This window comes from Notamacropus eugenii, chromosome 4, assembly GCF_028372415.1.
Source record: "Notamacropus eugenii isolate mMacEug1 chromosome 4, mMacEug1.pri_v2, whole genome shotgun sequence".
Taxonomy (NCBI): Eukaryota; Metazoa; Chordata; class Mammalia; order Diprotodontia; family Macropodidae; genus Notamacropus; species Notamacropus eugenii.
In genome coordinates, this window is record NC_092875.1 from 91,420,271 (window position 1) to 91,439,538 (window position 19,268).

The window sequence follows — 19,268 nt, forward strand, 5'->3', positions numbered from 1 at the left end:
TCTAGTGCTCACTTCCTGGTACTGTCTGTCCTCTCCCCACATTTTCCACTCTTTCCCCAAACACATTACACTATCCTTACTCCCCCACAATATTCTTACTTCCTTATCCCAATCTCCTTATTCCTTCTACTCTCATCATTGTCCTCACACTCTCCTCATTCCTTAGATGTTTTTCCCATTCCCCTCCACTCACCTCAGCAGCAGCAAGTTCTCTAACCACCTCCAAACTCTTCTTATTCCAGCCCAAGTCTTAGGTCCACCCCTCTGTCATCTCTCTTGCTCACTCTCTGGACACCCACACTCCTCACAACCTCTCCTCTTCACTCCTTGTTCTCCTATAGTTTCATCCTCCCTTATCTCACTCCTCTCTCTCCCACATCAACCTCATGCATCCTGTCTTTACTCTCTTTGATGCCCCCATTCTCTACACACACATCCCCAACTTTTTACATTGCCCTAGAGTCTTCCACCTTCCACATATTGTCCATACTCCTGTGCTCTTGACAACATTTCAAGATCACAGAACCTCAGAGTTGGAAGGAACCTCAGAAACCACCCAGTTCAATCTGTACGTGACCTCAAGTCAGTTCTCTACTATCTTCCACAAAGGATCATTTAATTCCATTTCCCCAGTCATGCATTTCCCTGGACCCTTGGAGACCAGCCAAGTCATTGTCTTTGTGAAAAGACACCTCAGGGAAGGCTCTCAAAGGAAGAACTTAGAATAAACATGGTCCCACACTAATCTGATTACTCATGATTTCATGTCATTACTCAAGACAATTTGGTCATGATCTGAATGTCAACCACTAAATCAGAAACAATTCTGAAGGCTTTTGCTAAAGTCAAATTCAGCATCTGTGGTGGCTTGCAACTCTTCCACCTTGGAAGGCCCTCTCCATCCCTAGCTGTCTTTGTGAAACTATCTGAAGAAACATGACAAAATGGAAAGAACCCTAAGCCAGAAGTTGAATGACTTTAATCTAGACTCTGTCACTGACATTTCATGTGATCTAGGGAATTTAACTTCTTTTCTCCAAATATAAGCCTAGAGACTTCATCTATAAAATGGAGAATTTCATAAGCTCATAGTATTAGCCAGGAAGTAATCTTGTAGACCATCTAATCCAATCTCATTTCATAGATGAGGAAACTATAGACCTCAAAAATCACTTTACTTCCCTGGACCTCAGTTTCCTTACCTGTAAAATGAGGGTGTTAGACTATATGACCTTTGAAGTCCTTTCCAGATGAAGTTATGTAATTTGCTCAAGATCACACAGATAGTAAGTAGATGAACCAAGATTTGAATACAGAGCCTTTGATTCAAGAACTAGTGTTCATTTTACCCTATTGCTGCCCACCACATGATCTCTAAGGTCCTTTCCAGCTCTAAGCTTCCATAGTCTTCATTCGTTCTCTCCTTTATTCTATGCCGCTGGTCTCTTATTTGCCCTAGCCTTGCCATTTACCCTCCCATGACCATTCCCATTCACCCAGTCCATCTTCCTTACTATGACTTCATTTATACTCAGACTTGCCTCCCACAGTATGTTATTTATTTATCAGCTACCACATCATTCTTGAGTCTTTCATGTCCTTAAACATCTGTCCTTCCTCACCTTTGAGTCCCCATACCAGGGTGAGAAGTCCTAACATTCTCCAGTCTCCAAGAGTACTGGAGGAAGTCATGAAACAGAATTAATCACATTTAGTAAAAATTGACAGTGGTCAGCTTTAGCTGGGGTGTCACTGCTCCTTGGCAATACCTCTGTTCTAACCTAAATCTTATTTCTCAACCCACTGTTTGAAACGTTTGCTTTTCTCTTCCAACCACCAAACTCATCTTCAAACCCCACACTTACACATGACCTAGATTCCTACTTCACTGAGAATATTGAAGTCATTCATCTTGAACTCCCTCTGCTTTCTACCTCCATTAAGATAGAGATCTATGGATTAGGCAGTAGTACAAATAGATTCAGAATTGGCTGGATGGCCAGATTCAAAGAGAGGTTGATAATGGTTCAACTTCAACGTGGCAGGAGGTCTGTGGTAGAATATTCCAGGGATCTGTGCTTGGCCCTCTGCTGTTTAACATTTTTACCAATGATATGCATAAAAACATAGGTAGTATTTTCATCAAATTTACAGATGACCCAAAGTTGGGAGAGATAACTAAGACGTTGCATTACAGAGCCAAGATCCAAAAGGATCTTGACAAGTGAGAATATTGGGATGACTCTAATAAGATGAAATTCACAAGAGATCAATGGAAAGGCTTGCCAATGGGTACAACAAATTAACCCCACAAGTACAAGATGGGAAGGCATATGACTAGATAGCAGTTGCTCTGAAAATGATCTGGGAGTTTTAGTGGACAATAAGCTCAATACAAGTCAATAGTGATGCAGCAGCCAAAAAAAACTAATTTGAACTCAGACTGCATTAAGAGGGGCATCATTTCTAGTAATAGGGAAGCAATGGCCCCACTGTACTCTGCCCTGTTCAGCCTTCATCTGGAACAGTAGTGTGTTTGGTTCTAGAAGTCACGGTTTCAGAAGGTCATGATTAGCTAGAGAATCAGCAAAGAGAAGAAAAATTAAGACTGTGAATGGCTTCAAATCCACCCAACATTAATATATGTTGAAAGAACTGTGTGTTTATCCTGGAGAAGAGATGATTGGGCAGGGGACGGGGGAAGGAATAATATCTATAATCAAATATTGGAAGGTCTGTTAGATTGAAAAGAGATTAAACTTGTTCTCTTTCTTTCTTTTTAGGTAAGAACCAGAAGCATTTGGAGGAGGGAAGGTTACAGAGGTTAATTTAGGTTCAGGAAAAAGTTCCTAACAATTACAATTGTCTATTAGTAGAATGGATTGTCTCCTCAAAAGGTAATGGGTTCCATGAAGTTGGAGGTCTTCAAGCAGAAAATCACTTGCAAGGCATATTATAGTGGGAGTTTCTTCCATGAATGGGTTGGACTAGATGTCTGTTGAGGTTCCTTTCAACTCTCAAATTCTGGGACTGTTATTCATCTTTCCTCCCTCAGCATCATCCCCTTCCCTCCTACCTTCCTTCTTCCCTCTGACCACAATAAAAGAGAAATCTAAGCCCTCACCAAGACTAATCTCAGAGTCTTCTCCTTTAAATCCATCCCACAGCATGTTCCTGCCTCCTCCAACACCTTTCTCCAGCAGTTTTCAACCCTTCTCATACATACACATCTTCATTTTCTTCCTTCCCACTTGCTTAAAAACATACTGAGGTCTCCCTAATCTGAACAAAGGCTTTCTTTTGGTCCTTCTACACAGCTTTTTTCTTTTACTGCTAAAATGCTTTCAATCCCTCATTTCCCCATTGTCTCATATTCTCTTGTGATCAGTCTTGCACTCCCATAAAATTGTTCTCTAAAAGGTCATCAATATCCTCCTTGTTGAAAAATACAGTGGCCTCTTCTCAGTTCTTATCCTCTACTGCCTGGCCCCTTTTTACCCTGTTGGCTACCCTCTCCTACCAGGTGTTTCCTCTCCCTTGTCTTCAGAAACACCTAAAGACAGTCTTGTGTTTTTTTCCTCTCTCTCCTATCATTCTTCCTCCATCTTCCTCAATGTTCTCATCCCCTACCCAATGCTTAATAGAGGAATTCCTCAGAGAAATGTCCTTGGTCCTCTTCTTTCACTACACATTTTCTCTTGGCATGCTCTTCCAATGCTACCGTTTTAACTCTGAATTATATGCAGATGACTCTCAAATCTTCAGTTCTGATCCCTCTCATAAGCTATATCTCCAAATGCTCTCTGCACATCTCAATCTGGAAAAAGGCCTTTGGATTTGATAATGAAGTTGTCACTGATGATTTTAGGGACAGTAGTTTAAGTAAAGTCATGGAGCTGGAAATTGTAGTGGAGAATCCAAAAAATAAGTGGATAGGGAAGCAGTGCTCTAGAAGGGTGATTATAGGATCCTAGTTCTAAAACTATTCAGAGAGAGGAATACCTTTACAGGGAATTAATAATAAGTACAGTTTGGGACATGAGTTGAGTTTGAGGAGGGACAAGCAAGTGATTATCAATCTTTTTAATCAATGACTTTGGATGAAGATATAAATGGATGGCATGCTTATCAGAGTCGGCTAATTCACATACTTAATGAGAAAATCAACACTGACAGGAATGAATAATATGGTGATTTATGAATAATTGTGGTGAATCTAACAAAATTAGATTTAATAATGATAAAAGTAAAGTCTTAGATGGGTTTAAGGAATCAACTACATAATGTAGAAATAAACAAGAGTTTTTTGCTGCTCAGCGTTAATTCTTGTTTTCATCTGTTTAAATGTAAAGCATTTTGTGCTTATTTTCCATGTTCCCTAAGTATAAAATACATTTCCTAAAGAAAACCATACCATAAAAGAATATAAACAGCAGTCCCAGTGAAAAGCCTCTGGGAGTTTTGTTAAGTTTGAAGTTTGATGGGAGTTGACAGTGTGGCAGGCTAACCCTGAGGGCTAATTGGAAGGGATTAAGATGGTATCCTTGTGTCTAGGGCTAGGAAGGTGATGGCCTGGGAGTACTTCAACTTGGTCAAATCATATATGGAATAACGTATTCAGTTCTGGGTATTACATCTGAGGAAGGACATTGAGATCCTAGAGAAGATCCACAGAAGGGTGACCAAGATGGTGGATGATTCGGTGTTCATAGCATACAAGGATCAGTGGAAGGACTAAAATGGGGACATTTAGCCTAGAAAAGGGAAGAGAGTGGAGGACATGATAGCTATCATTTGAAAGACTATTATACAGAAGAGGACTTAGAGTTTTTCTACTTAGTCCCAGAGGACAGACCTATGAGCTAAGAAGAGGTAGACGCTGCAGAGAGGTAGACTAATGTATGGTTGATTTTCGGAAAAACTACCTAGCAAGAAAAGATATCCTATAGTGGAATGGGTGACAGTGAGCTCTCCATCATTGGATGGATAATTACTTGTAAGAGCTATTGTAAAAGTAATTGCTATTTAGATATATGTTGGACTAGATGATCTATGAGTTCCCCTTAAATCAGGGGTGGGGAACCTATGGCCTCAAGGCCACTTGTGTCCCTCTAGGTTCTCAAGTGTGACCCTTTGACTGAATTCAAACATCAAAGAACACATTTCTTAATTAAGGTTTTGTTCTGTAAAACTTGGGCTCAGTCAAAAGCCTGTACCCTAGGACCCAGAAGGCCACATGTGGCCTCAAGACCATAAGTACCCCCACCCTTGCCAGACTCTCAGATCCTAGAATTCTTCTGTTCTCACCTTTGACCTTTCCCAATCCAAGCTATTTTGTACACTCAGCAAATATTTAGAGTCTCAAGTTCACAGTTCTTAGCTTGTCCATCCAAGGTCCTCCAAACCTGACCCTCCACCTTTGATTTTTGGCTTCGGCTCTTCACTACCAATATTCCAGCCAACTGAGCTATTCTCTATCTCATAAACATAAACTGAATTATCTAGCCTCTAAGCCTTATCTTAAGCCATAGCTGATGCCTGGAATGCCCTCCCTCATTTTCTTTATCTGTTGAATCTCCACAGACGCTTCAAAGCCCAACTCAAATGCCATCTCCTCCAAAATTCTTTTTCCAATTCTTCCTCCCATCAGTAAAAACATTTTCTCAGGCCTCCAATCATGCTTTGTTTGCATCTTTCTCATGCATTCATCATGGGATTCTTTATACTGGAGCTGTGTATCAGTTTCATATCCCTCCATTTGACTAAAACCTCCACACAGATTAATAAAGGTTTGAATGAATGAACAAATCAAACAACTAATCAACAAGCATTTATTAAATGCCTACTATATACATGGCCCTATACTACCTAGTGGAGATACAAAGAAAATGAATTCTTTGAATTCAAAGCCCCTACTTTCTAAAGGAACATTTATTCTGACAATGAATGAGAATTAGTGCAAAAAGGCTCTCAGTCCTCAACAGGAGAAGAGAAGGGGAGAGGAGAGGAGAGGAGGGGAGATGGGGATGGGAGGGGAGAGGAAAGACAGATTTCTTCAAATATCTGAAAGGCTGTCCTTTGGCATAAGAATTAGACTGGTCACAATGCTGCTTCTCTGTAAGGCATTTGCTTGCACCTACCTTCACTTAAAGGGCAGATAGGCAGCACAATGACTGTGTGTTCATCCTTCTTTGCTGAAGAAGACCCTGACATCAGAGAAATAATGACATGACTTGCACTTGACTTTGTTTTGAGTGAGGGAGGGTTGTGCAGGTAACCAGCCTCACTTCTCCTCCACAGTCATCTGAATTGACTGGAGATGACCCAGGATGAGGCAATTAGGGTTAAGTGACTTGTCCAAGTTCACACAGTTAGCGAGTGTCAAATGTCTGAGGTGAGATTTGAACTCAAGTCCTTCTGACTCCTGCACTGGTGCTCTATCCACTGTACCACCTAGCTGCCCCTCACACAATGGACAGGATAAAGTGCATGGCCTGGAGTCAGGAAGACTCATCTTTCTGAGTTCAAATCCATCCTCAGACACTTACTAGCTGTGTCACTACTTTATTTGCCATTTCCTTCTCCAGCTCGTTTTACAGATAAGGAAATGGAGGCAAACAGAGTTAAGTGACTTGCTCAGGGTCACACAGCTAGTAAGTGTCTGAAGATAGATTTGAACTCAGAAGGATGAGTCTTCTTGACTCCAGGCCCTGCACTCTCCACTGTGTGGCCTAGCTGCCCCAAGAGGAAGTGCAGTCAGGGGACAAAAGTAACCTCCTTGCTCTCCAGGATGCGCTTTAAACTTCAGAAATTCTCCTCTTCTCTTCTCCATCTGAGTACTGAGAAGTCTTCCTGACTGCAGGCTCAGAACTCTATCCATTGTGCCATCTAGCTGCTCATTAGCTTATTACCCCTAGTATTTGTTTTGTATCTTCTTCTGCTAGAATTCTATCTAATCCACAAGATAAAATGTAACCTTCCTGGGGTAGGAACTGTTCATCTCTGTCTTTCTATCTCCAATGTCTACGTCAGCACCTTGTGCAAAGGAGGAGAATGGTTTTTGATTGAAGAGTTAATAAACTTATTCTGTTTGACCATAAAGGGCAGAAATAAAATCAGTGAAGGGTAAAATTACAAAGTGGAAAATTTCAGCTCCATCTAAGGAAAAAAAACAACTTTCTAATAATCAGAGCTATCTCACAACACAATGGGTTGCTTGTGAAGGGAATGAGCTTCCCTTCCCTGGAAGTATTCAAGAAAAAGACAAGATGGACTATCAGGAACAAAGGGGCAGAAAGCTGGACCAGATGACCTCTGAAGTTTAATCTTTAAACCTGCCTTATCCTGCCTGGGTGGTGCAACTTCTTTCCCTACAATTTCTCTTGCCTCTCCTACCCCTCAGAATTCAGTCTAGATTAATAACAAAGGAATATAAATGAAAAACCAGAGGCAATCTGATTATAATCTAATCCCCTCATTCTATAAATAAGGAAACTGAGGCAGAGAAAGATAAAGTGACTTGTCCAGGGTAACAAAGTTTATAAATTAAGGCAGAATTTGAAAGCAGATTTTCTTGACTCCCAAATTCAGTAACCTCATGTTGTCTCCTGGGCAACAGGAACATTGACTCTCTTAGTTTCTAAGACATTATGAAAACCATTTTTCACCTCTGAACTAAGCAGATACAAGACACCTGGGGAGGAAAAAAAATGGAGGAAAGGTCACAACTTTAAAGGAAATGACTTACCCAAGAACATACAGCTGCCTAGTGGCTGAGCTGCAACTACAGTTTAAATCTCTAGAGCCTCAGCTACCATGTTTTCTCCCATCCAGATCTACTCCCTAGGTCTTGACCATGTGTTTTCTTTGGACCCCAACCACAGCCTCTCTTCCTATTTATTTCAATATTCACAGTGAACCTGAATGAGCAAGGACCAGAGCCCAGGGCTTATGGGACCAAAGACATGTGGTCATTCCTAGGACAGCACTTAGCTTTGGTCCACAAAATCAATCCTAATCCTAGGAACAGACAGAGCTCCCACTGAACCTCTGACCCTGGAAGCCATACAGCTTGCAATAAGGTACTATTGGCCACAAGGGAGGCCTAGTGTGAGTAGAGGGGGATACAACTCCATGCCCATTTTTCGAGACCCAGCTCAGAATACACATCCTTCTGAGAGCCATCTTCAGTCATTCTGATGAATATCTGGCCACTGGACCCAGATGGCTCCAGAGGGAGAAAGTGAAGCTGGTGACTTTACACAGCCCTTCCTCACATAAATCCAATTCACTTACATGTCATGGCATCACCTTCCTGATGCCATGGTTCTCTTTGAAAATGAAGAACAAACAAATATCACATCCTACTGACACTGATTAGTGACCAAGGGTATCAGACTCAATCCTGAGTTTCTATACTGACCTTGATCTCTGCCCACCTCCTCTCCACCCCACCTCCTTCCCAGCTCCATGGATCATAGATGATGTTCAGAAAAGCTTTATCCTTGGTAAAGGACAAGACAGAAGAATACTATAGTCAACAGAGCTATGTGAGGAATGATTGTATGGAGAAAGGATAGAAGGAGGAAGGTTAGTAGGAGTAAGTGACTGGTAGAGTTCTGAGGTCATGAGACATCATGGGGGCAGGGAAGGGAAAGGAAGAAAGTGGAGAGAGGAGAAGAGGACCTAAAAACATGAGTAAGGGAGCTTTGGTATTATATTGAGTTGTTGGGGATCCAGGGATGAGGAACCTGCAGCCTTGAGGCCACATATGGCTCTCTAGGTCCTCAAGTGCAGCCATTTGACTGAATCCAAACTTTGTCCTGTGCAGTTTGGATTCAATCAAAGGGCTGCACTTGAGGACCTAGAGAGCCACATGTAGCTTCAAGGCTGCAGGTTCCCCACCCCTAGTAGACCATCATGCTTAAGAAAGGAATGTCCATCAGAGTGAGAATTCACACTCTAGTCCTAAATCAGTAATTCCCAAAACCACTACCTGAATGGGGGGTGGTTGATAACCCCCATCTTTAGAATTTCTCTGGTCTACTAGAATCCAGAAGATCTCTGGTCTCATATCCTCTGGAGGTATATTCCCCTATCCTGTTGGAACTTCACAAGTCCTGTTTCCACAGAATTCGAAATTTCCCTGGGTGGAGATTTCAAATATAAAATCCCTTTGCTCTTTAGAAGTCATAATGTTCCATATTGAAAGGAATTTGAAAATCCCCCTGTTCTCTAGAATTTAGAACCTTACAGTTCAATTAAAATTTAGAACCCTATGAATCTTTGAATTTGGAACCTCAGAATCATCAGAATTTAGAACCCCATCGAATTATTAGAATATAGAATCTCTTTGGCTTATTAGAATTTAGAACTCCACAGATTGCTTTGAATTTAGAGCCTCATTAGCCTATTAAAATGTAGAACCTCGTTATCTTCTTAGAAGTTAGAACTGCATGGGTCCACTGGAATTTAGAACTCTGTTGGCCTAGTAGAATTTAGAACCCTTATTGTCCTCTCAGAATTTAGAATATCACTATCCTCTTAGAACTGAGAACCTTCCTAAAATTCCATTGACCTGATGGTATGATCCTGAGAATCCCCATGACTTAATAAAATGTGGAATTCCCCCTTCACTGAAGGATTTCAGAGAATCCCATTATTTTTCATTGATTGATTGATGAATCATTTTCAAGAACAGATAGAGGCCCCCCTCAAAAAATAATTATAGATTCCCTAGCCCTGGGGAAAAAAGGATCTCCCTATACCACCTCTGGCCATGTTCTCTGACACATCCCTGCCACCAGCTTGATTCAGGCTCACATTCAGCGCTCTTTCACCCTTGGATTTTTGTTAGGATGGATGGAAGTCAGCTGTCAGAGACACCCTGATCACTCACCAGTCCTGCCATCCCCTCCTCGGTCCTTGGTCAAGCTCGTGAGGCAGTTCTCTGGGCTCTCAGTGCCATCCCTCAGGCAGTCATCCCCCCGGGAAGGGTTCTCACCAGCTGCTAGGTCTGGGGCATCCCCACCAGAGCAGGCACAGGGGGTCTGCATGATGCCACAGGGATGAGAACTCCGGCTGCCAGCCAGACAGGCCTCCAGCCAGCGGCAAAGCATCTGACAGGCAGCCCGGCTGGGGCTGCGATTGCCCACCACCAAGTACTCCACAGAGAATTCTGCATCAGGGCCTGGGTATGGAGAGACCAAGGCCTGATCGTCAGACCCCAGCTGCTGCTGTCTTCTCATCTGCAGAAACTGCTTGTTGGACTGGAGAAAAGCATAGCGAGCCGAGGGGTCACAGAGACGTAAGACCTCATCGAAACTCTCCACCCCCAAGTAGGTACGTGTAGACTCCAGGAAAGAGTCAAACTGGTAGGTGCGAACAGGCCAGGGCCCACAAGGCCCAGCAGGCTTGGACACCTTCATGTAGAGGGTATAACGCCGTGGGTCAGGATTCCGCAGGGTCCAAGAGCAGCGGGAAGCGTTGGCTGGGAAGACGGAGGCTGATGAGAAATAGCCAAAGAATTTGCCAAGGACAAGTGTGGAGCAGGGGTCAGACCCCTGTCCGGGGTCAGTGCCACCCACTGCCCAGGTTGATTGGACCAGAAAGAGGAGGAGAGGAGTGAGGATCCAGACCAGGTCCAGGGCAGCAGCTGGGCTCCTCATCCTAGATCTCGGGGCCCCCGGGACTGAACGCAATCGGCAGCCAAAGTTGGGGAAGGTCTGGACATAACAAGGGCTCCACGTGTGGGTTGGGAAGGAGGAGGCCAGCAAAGTGCAAGAGGAGATCCGGGGTTAGACGTGAAGGTGGGAACCAGTGAGGGGGCGTGGGGCTAACTGGAGGGCCGTAGCAGGTAAACAGAAGAGAAGAAGGCAGTGAGCAGGGGAATGACGATTTTGAAAATACTTCAAGTTGCGTTTTCCAGACAGATGCTCCCTCCTGTGGCCATCAACTGTAGCTGAGACAGGAAAAACAGAAAGAAAGGAAGATTAAGCATTTGTGAGAGTGTGGGCCCTCTGGTCCTGCCTCCATCTCATAGACCCCCTCATGAAGGGGGCAATGGGAAGACACAGGATAGGGACCTCCGACCACAAAGGGCATCTGGGCACCGCTCCCCTACTAACCCCCAGATCTGGGATCAGAGAGAGGATCACAGCCAGCAAACCTCAGACCCTGCTGAACCTAAGCCCATCCTTTACAAATGAGGACCAGAGGTGGGAGATTTGCCTGAGGTCACATCTGCAGAGGTGTTTCAGAACATCATGATCAGCTAGAAATCCCAGGGCAGCCAGGGACTGGGCCCTCTGCCCACATCTGGCTCCTTGAATGGAGGCTAGCCAATGGCTCTGGGGGGGGGGCAGCAGATCCTCCTTTGGGGAGGGGGTGGGAGTGGGGTCTGCAGGTACCTGCTGCAAATGGAAAAATGGGAAAGGGGAAGAAGCTACACTTGCTCCTTCCGTGGTTTATCTTCCCAGGCCCAGGGTTCAATGAGCCTCAGAGCTGCCTCTAGCAAGTTAACTGGCAGCAGTGCCAACCCGCCCACATCCCTCCTCCCACCCAGGGAATTCTGCAGGGACTTTTCTCTTCTGGGCCTGTGCAGGCCAACTTGCCTTGTGTGTCTTCTCCTGCAGGCCTCTCTCTGATGGCTGTTTCCCCTAGCCTGTCTCTTCTCCAGGTCAATCTATCCTGCTTTCTCTTTCCCTCCTTCCCTCTCCCCTCCTATTCCTTCCCTCTTTCACTCTCCATTCTTCTGTCTCTCCTGTTTCTCTCTTCTGCCTTCCTCTTTCCTCTCTTCTGTTTCTCAGTGCCTATATATTTTCTCCCTCTTCCTATCTTTGTGTCTGTCTCCTTGTCACTCTCCAGTTCCTTCCCCCTTTCTCTGTCTCTGTCTCTTGGTCTATCTCTGTCTCCCTCCCTTCTCCCTCCCTGTGGCCCTGGTACTATGGCTTCTCTTTCTTCTCTCCTCCCTTCTCCATCTCTGTCTCTGTTTCTCTTCTGTGTGTGTGTGTGTGTGCGTGTGTGTGTATCTCTCTCTCTCTCTCTCTCTCTCTCTCTCTCTCTCTCTCTCTCTCTCTCTCTCTCTCTCTGTCTCTCTATCTCTCTATGTCTCTGTCTCTCTCTCCAGCCTCTCCTCTCTCCTCCTGGCTGCACCAGCTCCAAGTTGCTCTCTCTTCTCTCCCCCTGACTCTGAATCTCTTGGTCCTTCCCCCTCAAGCCAGCCATCCGCTCCCCATCTGTCTCTCAGAGGACTCTGAATGTCAGGCAGAAAAGTTGAGGGGCGGAGTGGAGAGCTGAGAACCTCTAGAGGTCATCTTATTCACCCCCCCCTTCTGTCTAAAGACAGACTAGTTGCCTCATAATTGCCCCCAGAAAAACTGGTTGGGGGTGGGGCAAGCGTTTAGGGAGCAGAGAGCAGTCTGTCCTTGTCCATACAGTTCTGGTAAGCTGTTCATTTGGCCACCACTTCCATCTATAATGAATTGAAGGGTTAATCATCCTTAGAAACTTTGAGAATCCTTCTGGCTACAACCACCTGTCTGCCTCCCCCAATCAACTTGTTTCTTTAACCCTCTGGCCTTGTTCCCAGCACCATTGGATCTGGCTGGGCCACTCCTCCTTTTCCCATTGTTCCAGCCCCCTCTTCTCTCTCTTCCTATCTCTCCTCACCCCATCTTCTCTCTTCTCACCTCTCCCACTCTCTCTGCTTCTCCCTCTGTCTCTCAGTTCACACTCTTTATAGGAAGCTAAAATTTAAAGACCATCTAGTCCAACCTCCATATTTTACAGGTGAGGAAACTGAGGCCCCCAAGGGACTTACCCAAGGTCACATAGGCAGCACCCATCAGAGATGGGAATTGAAGCCAAGTCCTCAGATTCCAGACCCCAAGCTATTACTATTGTCACTCTTCTGTAGGAGAAGGATGAAATTCAGCAGCAGCTTGTTATCATGCAAAGACCACACCCCAAGACCAGGACTTGGAAGGTCTGGGTTCAGATCCCAGCTCTGCCAATGACTTGCTCTGCCAATGACTTGCTCTGCGATGCACAGCAAGTTCCTTCCCCTTCTCAGGGGTTCAGTTTTCTCTGGAATGAAGGGGTTGGATTAGATGATCCTTAAGCCTGTTTCTAAAAATGTATAATTCCAGTTATGTAGCCTTGGACAAGTCATTTCCCCTGAACTAGATGTCAGCTTCCTTCTCTCTAAAGGAGAAGGTTGGAATATATGATTTCTGAGAAATCCCCTAAAATGGCCTAAGAATCTTGAGCCTCTCCCATGCCCATTCTCTCCAGTCAGTTGTGGAAATGGTCCTCAGTGGCTTATTATTAGAGAGAGAGACATTAAGGGTGCCAGAACCCCGGGGTCTGAACTCCCTAAAGCTCCTGTCCTTGGCACCAGGCAGTGCTTTCTTTCTATCACTGGTCATTGGTCTTTGTCCCTCAGCTCCTCAGCCTAGAGATGCTCCTGGTTCTCTGAAGACTAGACATGGCTACTAGAGGCCACAGCCAGAATTGCAAGGTGTTACCTCAGAGACATCCCAGGGGCCATCTTGGTTCTCCTGTCACATAGACATACCCCATTCAGAGCACACATATACATGGGAGATAAAACGCCTAGCTTGAGAATTAACAAATAGGATCATGTGGCTTGAATGGAGAATGTGGCATGAAGAGTAGCGATGCGAAATGACTGGGAAGTTTGGCTGGAGTTAGACTGACAAGGGTTTTCAGTGATAAGCTGATGAGTTTGTATTTGATCCTAGAAGTAATAGGGCGTCACTGAAGGTTACTGAGCAGGGGAGTGATTGGGCCAGATTTATACTTTAGGGACTTATTTTGTCAGCTATAAGGAAGATGGAATGGAGATGGGGGTGGCTAAAAAAAGAAGGAAGGAAAAGAAAAGAAAGGAAAGGGAAGGAAAGGAAAGGAAAGGAAAGGAAAGGAAAGGAAAGGAAAGGAAAGGAAAGGAAAGGAAAGGAAAGGAAAGGAAAGGAAAGGAAAGGAAAGGAAAGGAAAGGAAAGGAAAGGAGAGGAGAGGAGAGGAAAGGAAAGGAAAGGAAAGGAAAGGAAAGGAAAGGAAAGGAAAGGAAAGGAAAGGAAAGGAAAGGAAAGGAAAGGAAAGGAAAGGAAAGGAAAGGAAGAGGGAGGAAAGAAGGGAGAAAGAAAGGAAGGAAGGAAGGAAGGAAGGATGGAAAGAAGGAAGGAAGGAAGGAAAGGAAGAAGGAAAGGAGGAAAGGAGGAAGGGAGGAAGGGAGGAGGGAAGAAAACATGCCTACCATGTTCCAGGCACTGTACTAGGTGTTTTAAAAATAATCTTTCATTGGATTCTCACCACAACCCTGGAAGTTAGGTGAGGTTATCATCCCCATTTTACAGTTGAGGAAACTGAGGCAAACAGAAGTTAAGTTACTTGTCCAAGATCATACAGCCAGGATGCTGTTAACAATAGTCCAGAAAAGGGAGGGGAAAAGTCCGAACCTGAGAGGAAGTGAGGGATAGATGTTGTAGCAGCAGAAGGGATCAGAAAGGCTTGTTTATGTGGCTTAAGGGAAAGGGAAGAATCTGAGCTTGTGAACTCAGTTGACTGGAATAATAGTGCCCTCAAGAGAAAGAGGGAAATCTGGAAGCTTGCTGTGTGGATGGGGAAATGTAGGGAAGTGGAGATCATGAGATCCATTCTAGATAATTGATTTTACAGGATAGACAGCAGGAGATGTCTAATGTAATGCACAAACAGAACTGGAAAGAGACTAGGCTTGAGTATATGTAGACTCCTCTAAGTTATACACTTAGAGTGCATGTCCTTCCCCTGGAATCCTTTTGTTCCTTCAAAGCCCAGGAAGTCTTCCCCGATCCTCCTCCTCCCCCATCTGTCAGTGTTTCTCTTTCTTTTCAGATAACTGTGTATTTATACGTATGGGCTGCAATCTGTATCATTCAAGAGAATATCCCCATCAATGAGCCCAAAGATTTATTTCAGTACTTGGGGGAGAGTAGGGAAAGCATCCTTCCCATAGAAATGCAAGGATTTTGGTCTTCGTATCCCCAGCACTCAGTAGAGTGCCTTGCATATAATACAATAGTAGCTTAAACTGAAAATACCCATAGCATTCCTTTCTCCAGTAGCAAAGAACTGAAGCCAAAGCAAATGTCCATCTATTGGGGAATGGCTAACACAAATGGAATGTAACAACGAATGTGGTGAGTCCAGAGAAACATGGTAAGACTTATATTAACTGATGCAAAGAGAACAATACCAAGAAAACAATATAAACGATTAACTACACAAATGGAAATAGCAGAAGAAACAAATAACCAAAGTTGTCTACTATGAAATGATGACTGGGCTTGACCCCAAATAAGGGACAAGAGGATGTAGCTTCCTTCCTTTGTTGCAGAGGTGGGGGACTTATGCAGTGTTGCATGGTGAACTTGCAGGATATACTGGTTAGTTTCACTGAATTGTTTTTCTTTCTCATTTCTTACTCTTTATTTTATAGAAGATGATTCTCTGGGAGAGGGAGAAGAGAGAGAGATATTAGAAAACATAATGCCCCCAAAAGACATCAATAATTTGAAAAATTTGTTGAATTGTAAAACTAACTGTATGTATGCACTATTATTACTTGCTCCACAAATTCTGAAATACAGTTTGGTACTTAATTCTTCCTCCATAGATTATAGGGTGAAGCTTGGTTCCCCAATAAAAGCTCCACTTGGTCAGGGTCCTGCTCTATCTCTCTACTATGATCTTTTGGAGGGCAGGGTCCCAGATTCCTCCTTTCATCTCCCCCAAAGCAGAACCATGGGCTAGGTAGGCCCCCAAAAGGTTTCAGAACAAAGTCAGTGACCTGAATTAAAAAGGAGCAAAGGCTCAGAAGAGTCGGCAAGCTGGAAGGAACTGGGTGAGGCATCAGTGATAGATAATGCCATCCCCTCCAAATCTCTTGTCTCCACTAAATATCTCCATTTCCTTCCCCTCAAAATCATGTGGATTGATCTCACATCCCCTCAAGATCCTACTCACTCTCCCTTTGGATATGCTTCAGACTGTCCTAAAATGTGGTACCCAGAACTGAGCAGCCTAACTCCAGATTTGGTTTGACTGGACTGTAACCTTCCTCATCTTGGACCTTATGCTTGCTGTTTATGCAGCCTGAGATCAAACCAGATTTGGGGGCAGCCCTGTCACACTCTGGACTCAGACTGAGTTTGAGATCAACTAAGACCTTCAGATCTTTTTCAGAAAAGTATCTGTCTAGCAATTTCTTTCCATCCCTTGCTCACACAGTTGATTTCTTTCAACCTAACTGCAAGACATTAGATTCATGCCTCATATTTCATCCTTGTTTCATGGGACATGAATAAAAGTCATACAGTATGGGTAGGCCTGGATGGGTCACATTCTTCATCATTGGAAGGGACATCCATGTTGATGAGATCAGAGATTTATCTGAGTATTTGAAAATATTTCTTCTACTATTTTTAGACCATTGTTCCAACCTGTTTTAGTCTTTTTTAGATCCCGTCTCTCATCCAAAGTGTTAGTTATTCCACCCACTTTTGTGACAGTGATAAATTTGACAAGCATTCTCAATATGTTGCTCATAAAAATGTTGAACAGAATAGGACTCAGGTCAGACCCCTCAAGCATTCCACTAGAGACCTCCCTCCAGGTTGACATGCATTCATTAACTATCACTCTGTGTCTGACGTGATTGTCAATATTTCCCTATGGGGAAAAGAAAAGAGATGAGAGGAAAGGAGTCTTAAGGTTTGGCACAATATTCTAGGGGCCCAGAAACCATTACAGTCCCTTAAACAGAGTTGGTGCTTAATAAATTGAATTTAATATTCAAATTATATTATTTATATATAATTAAATGATAATTAGTAATAATTTAATAAAAGTTCACTGAAATAAATTGAAACAAAGAATAGAAGATGACATCACAGAGTTAAATAAAAAGAAAGAAAATTGCAGAGGTATATGGACTACTGGGCATCATCCATTATCCTAATGCTAATACCAATGGGAACCCTTGACCTAGAACCAATCCTCATGCTGACAACAAGGTCAATTCTAACACTAACCTTAATGACAACCTTAATATGAACTTTAACCCTGACCCTGACTCCAACTTTTATTCAGGATCCATAGGCAGATGGATACAAAGCCATGGTAGAGGGGAAAGGTCAGTCAGTTAATTAACAAACATATAAGAACTTATTCTGTACCAGGCACTGTGCTAAATATAGGGGATACATATAAAGGCAAGAACACTGGTTCTGGAGTTCAGAGAGACTCGGTTCAAATTGTACATCTGAGGCTGACCCTGAGCAAGTTACTTAGCCATCCTAAGTATCAGCTTTTTTTCAAGTGAAAAGAAGAAATTGGACAAGAAGGTTTCTGGAATCCTTTCTAACACTAGATCTCTGATCTTATGAACCCTAAAACTCCTTTGCTTCATCCTATTTACCTAGGTAAGCTCATGAGATTCTTTCCTATGCTGCCATGCTCCCATGTCTCAAACCTAACATCTCCACCGGGATCCTCCCCTCTTTTCTTCCCAGCTTCCCCCCAACCTCCATTATAAGCTCTGTCCTGAAGTTTCTCCAATGCTGTTTCTTAGCAACTCCCCTGGCTTTCCAGAGAAACAACACATCTTTATGTGGGGGCTGGATATTTAGAAGGGGAAGGAGGTACAGTACATAGAAGATCAGGCTCAAAAGGAAGACATCTGGGTTTTAGTCTCAAACCCTACCACCGAATGACTATGAAAGCTAAGGCAGGTCAAGCCATGCCTCAGTGTCCCCATCACAAAAATGGGGACAGTTGTTGCTGTACCACAAGGCTGCTGTGAGGATCTAAGTAGATTGTGCATTTGAAGGTACTCTGGAACACCGGTAAAATATGGGATAATTCACAGAATTGGCCTCTCCAGAGGAGCTCTGTTTATGTGTCTCCTTCATAAACTTCTGAGAGGGTTGCAGTTTCTCAGAAGATATTGGAGAATTCCAACTGGGCAACCTCAATCATTCTCTAGATCTAACATCTTGAGCCAGTAGTGCTAGGAAAAGGGGCATCCCCAAGAGGCCAAAAGTATCTCTACTCCATGGGAATTATGGGGTTCCATGGACAATCCATTGGACAGCCAGTCAGTGGCAAGGTTTGGGACTAAAACCCAGACCTCCTCCCTCTCAGTCTGATCTTCCCTGGACTGTCTCCTTCTCCTTCTAAATATCCAGCTCCTTTATGAAGTTGTGTTGTTTCTAGTTTTGACTCAGCTACTGACTTGCTGTGTGACATCACTTCCCTTTTCTGTTTCCCTGTAGAATGAAAGGGTGGATGAGGTACATTCTGTAGACCTTTCCAACTTGGAAATTCCATGATTTAACGTCTCTTCCAGCTCTGACAGTCTAGGTTCTAAGGTCCTGCTCCACTCTGACATTTCATGTCAGAGTTCCATTACTTTGTGAACCCCTTGAGGGTAGGGACTATCTTTTGCCTCTTTTTGTATCCTTAGCCCTTTGCACAGTGCCTGGCACATAGTAGGCACTTAACAAATGGTTATCAATTATGTTCTAACATCACTTGCAGCTCTAAAGTTCTATGTTCTAAGGTCTCTTCCAGACCTGACCTTCTATGTTCCAAGGTTCCTCCAAGCTCTATGGTATGTTCTAAGTTCTAACGCTCCCTCTTGCTCTGATGTTCTGTGTTCTATTTTTTAATATTCAGTATTGTACTATCTCCCCCAACTCCAATACTTTATGTTCTATGTTCTAAGGCCCCTCCCAACTTCCACGAGTCTATGAAGGAAACCAAAGGGGTCCATTTGCTATAGGAACCTACCAGGCCATGACCCCCAGCAATAGGTCATTGGAAACAAATTGTTCAGTCTGATTGTCTTCTTTTCTGCTGAGTTTGGAAGGTTTCTCCGGTGTGAATGAGAATAATAACCTCCTTCCTAAGGCATCTGTCTAGTGATTGGCATGTTCCATAGCACTCTCATATCCCCTATTTCATCTGATCTTTAGGACTTAGATTGCCAAGGCAGAGAATGGAATACAAGGAACTTGCCCAATGTCATATAAGAGTCAATGGTAAAGCAGGTGAAGCTAGAGATTTGAAAAGTGCATTTTTAAAAAATATGGGTATTGCTGATAAAGGATAAACTCTTATCCTGAAGAATTGATTCAGGGAAGACTAGAAAGCTGCTCATTTTCTTCACTGTTTGTTCTTTCCTACCTCCTGTTCCAAAAACAAT

At 43.6% G+C, this 19,268-nt stretch overlaps 1 protein-coding gene across 2 annotated transcripts in view; it reads right to left on the reverse strand.

Moving 5' to 3' along the window:
* ADGRB1 (adhesion G protein-coupled receptor B1) overlaps positions 1 to 19,268 on the reverse strand; it is a 262,780-nt gene that overhangs the window by 202,689 nt on the left and 40,823 nt on the right. For both annotated transcript variants that reach the window (XM_072602911.1, XM_072602909.1), the window contains exon 2: positions 9,899 to 10,960. In XM_072602911.1, coding sequence (XP_072459012.1) covers positions 9,899 to 10,667 — 769 coding nt within the window. In that variant the 5' untranslated portion in view covers positions 10,668 to 10,960. The remainder of the gene's footprint in view (positions 1 to 9,898; positions 10,961 to 19,268) is intronic.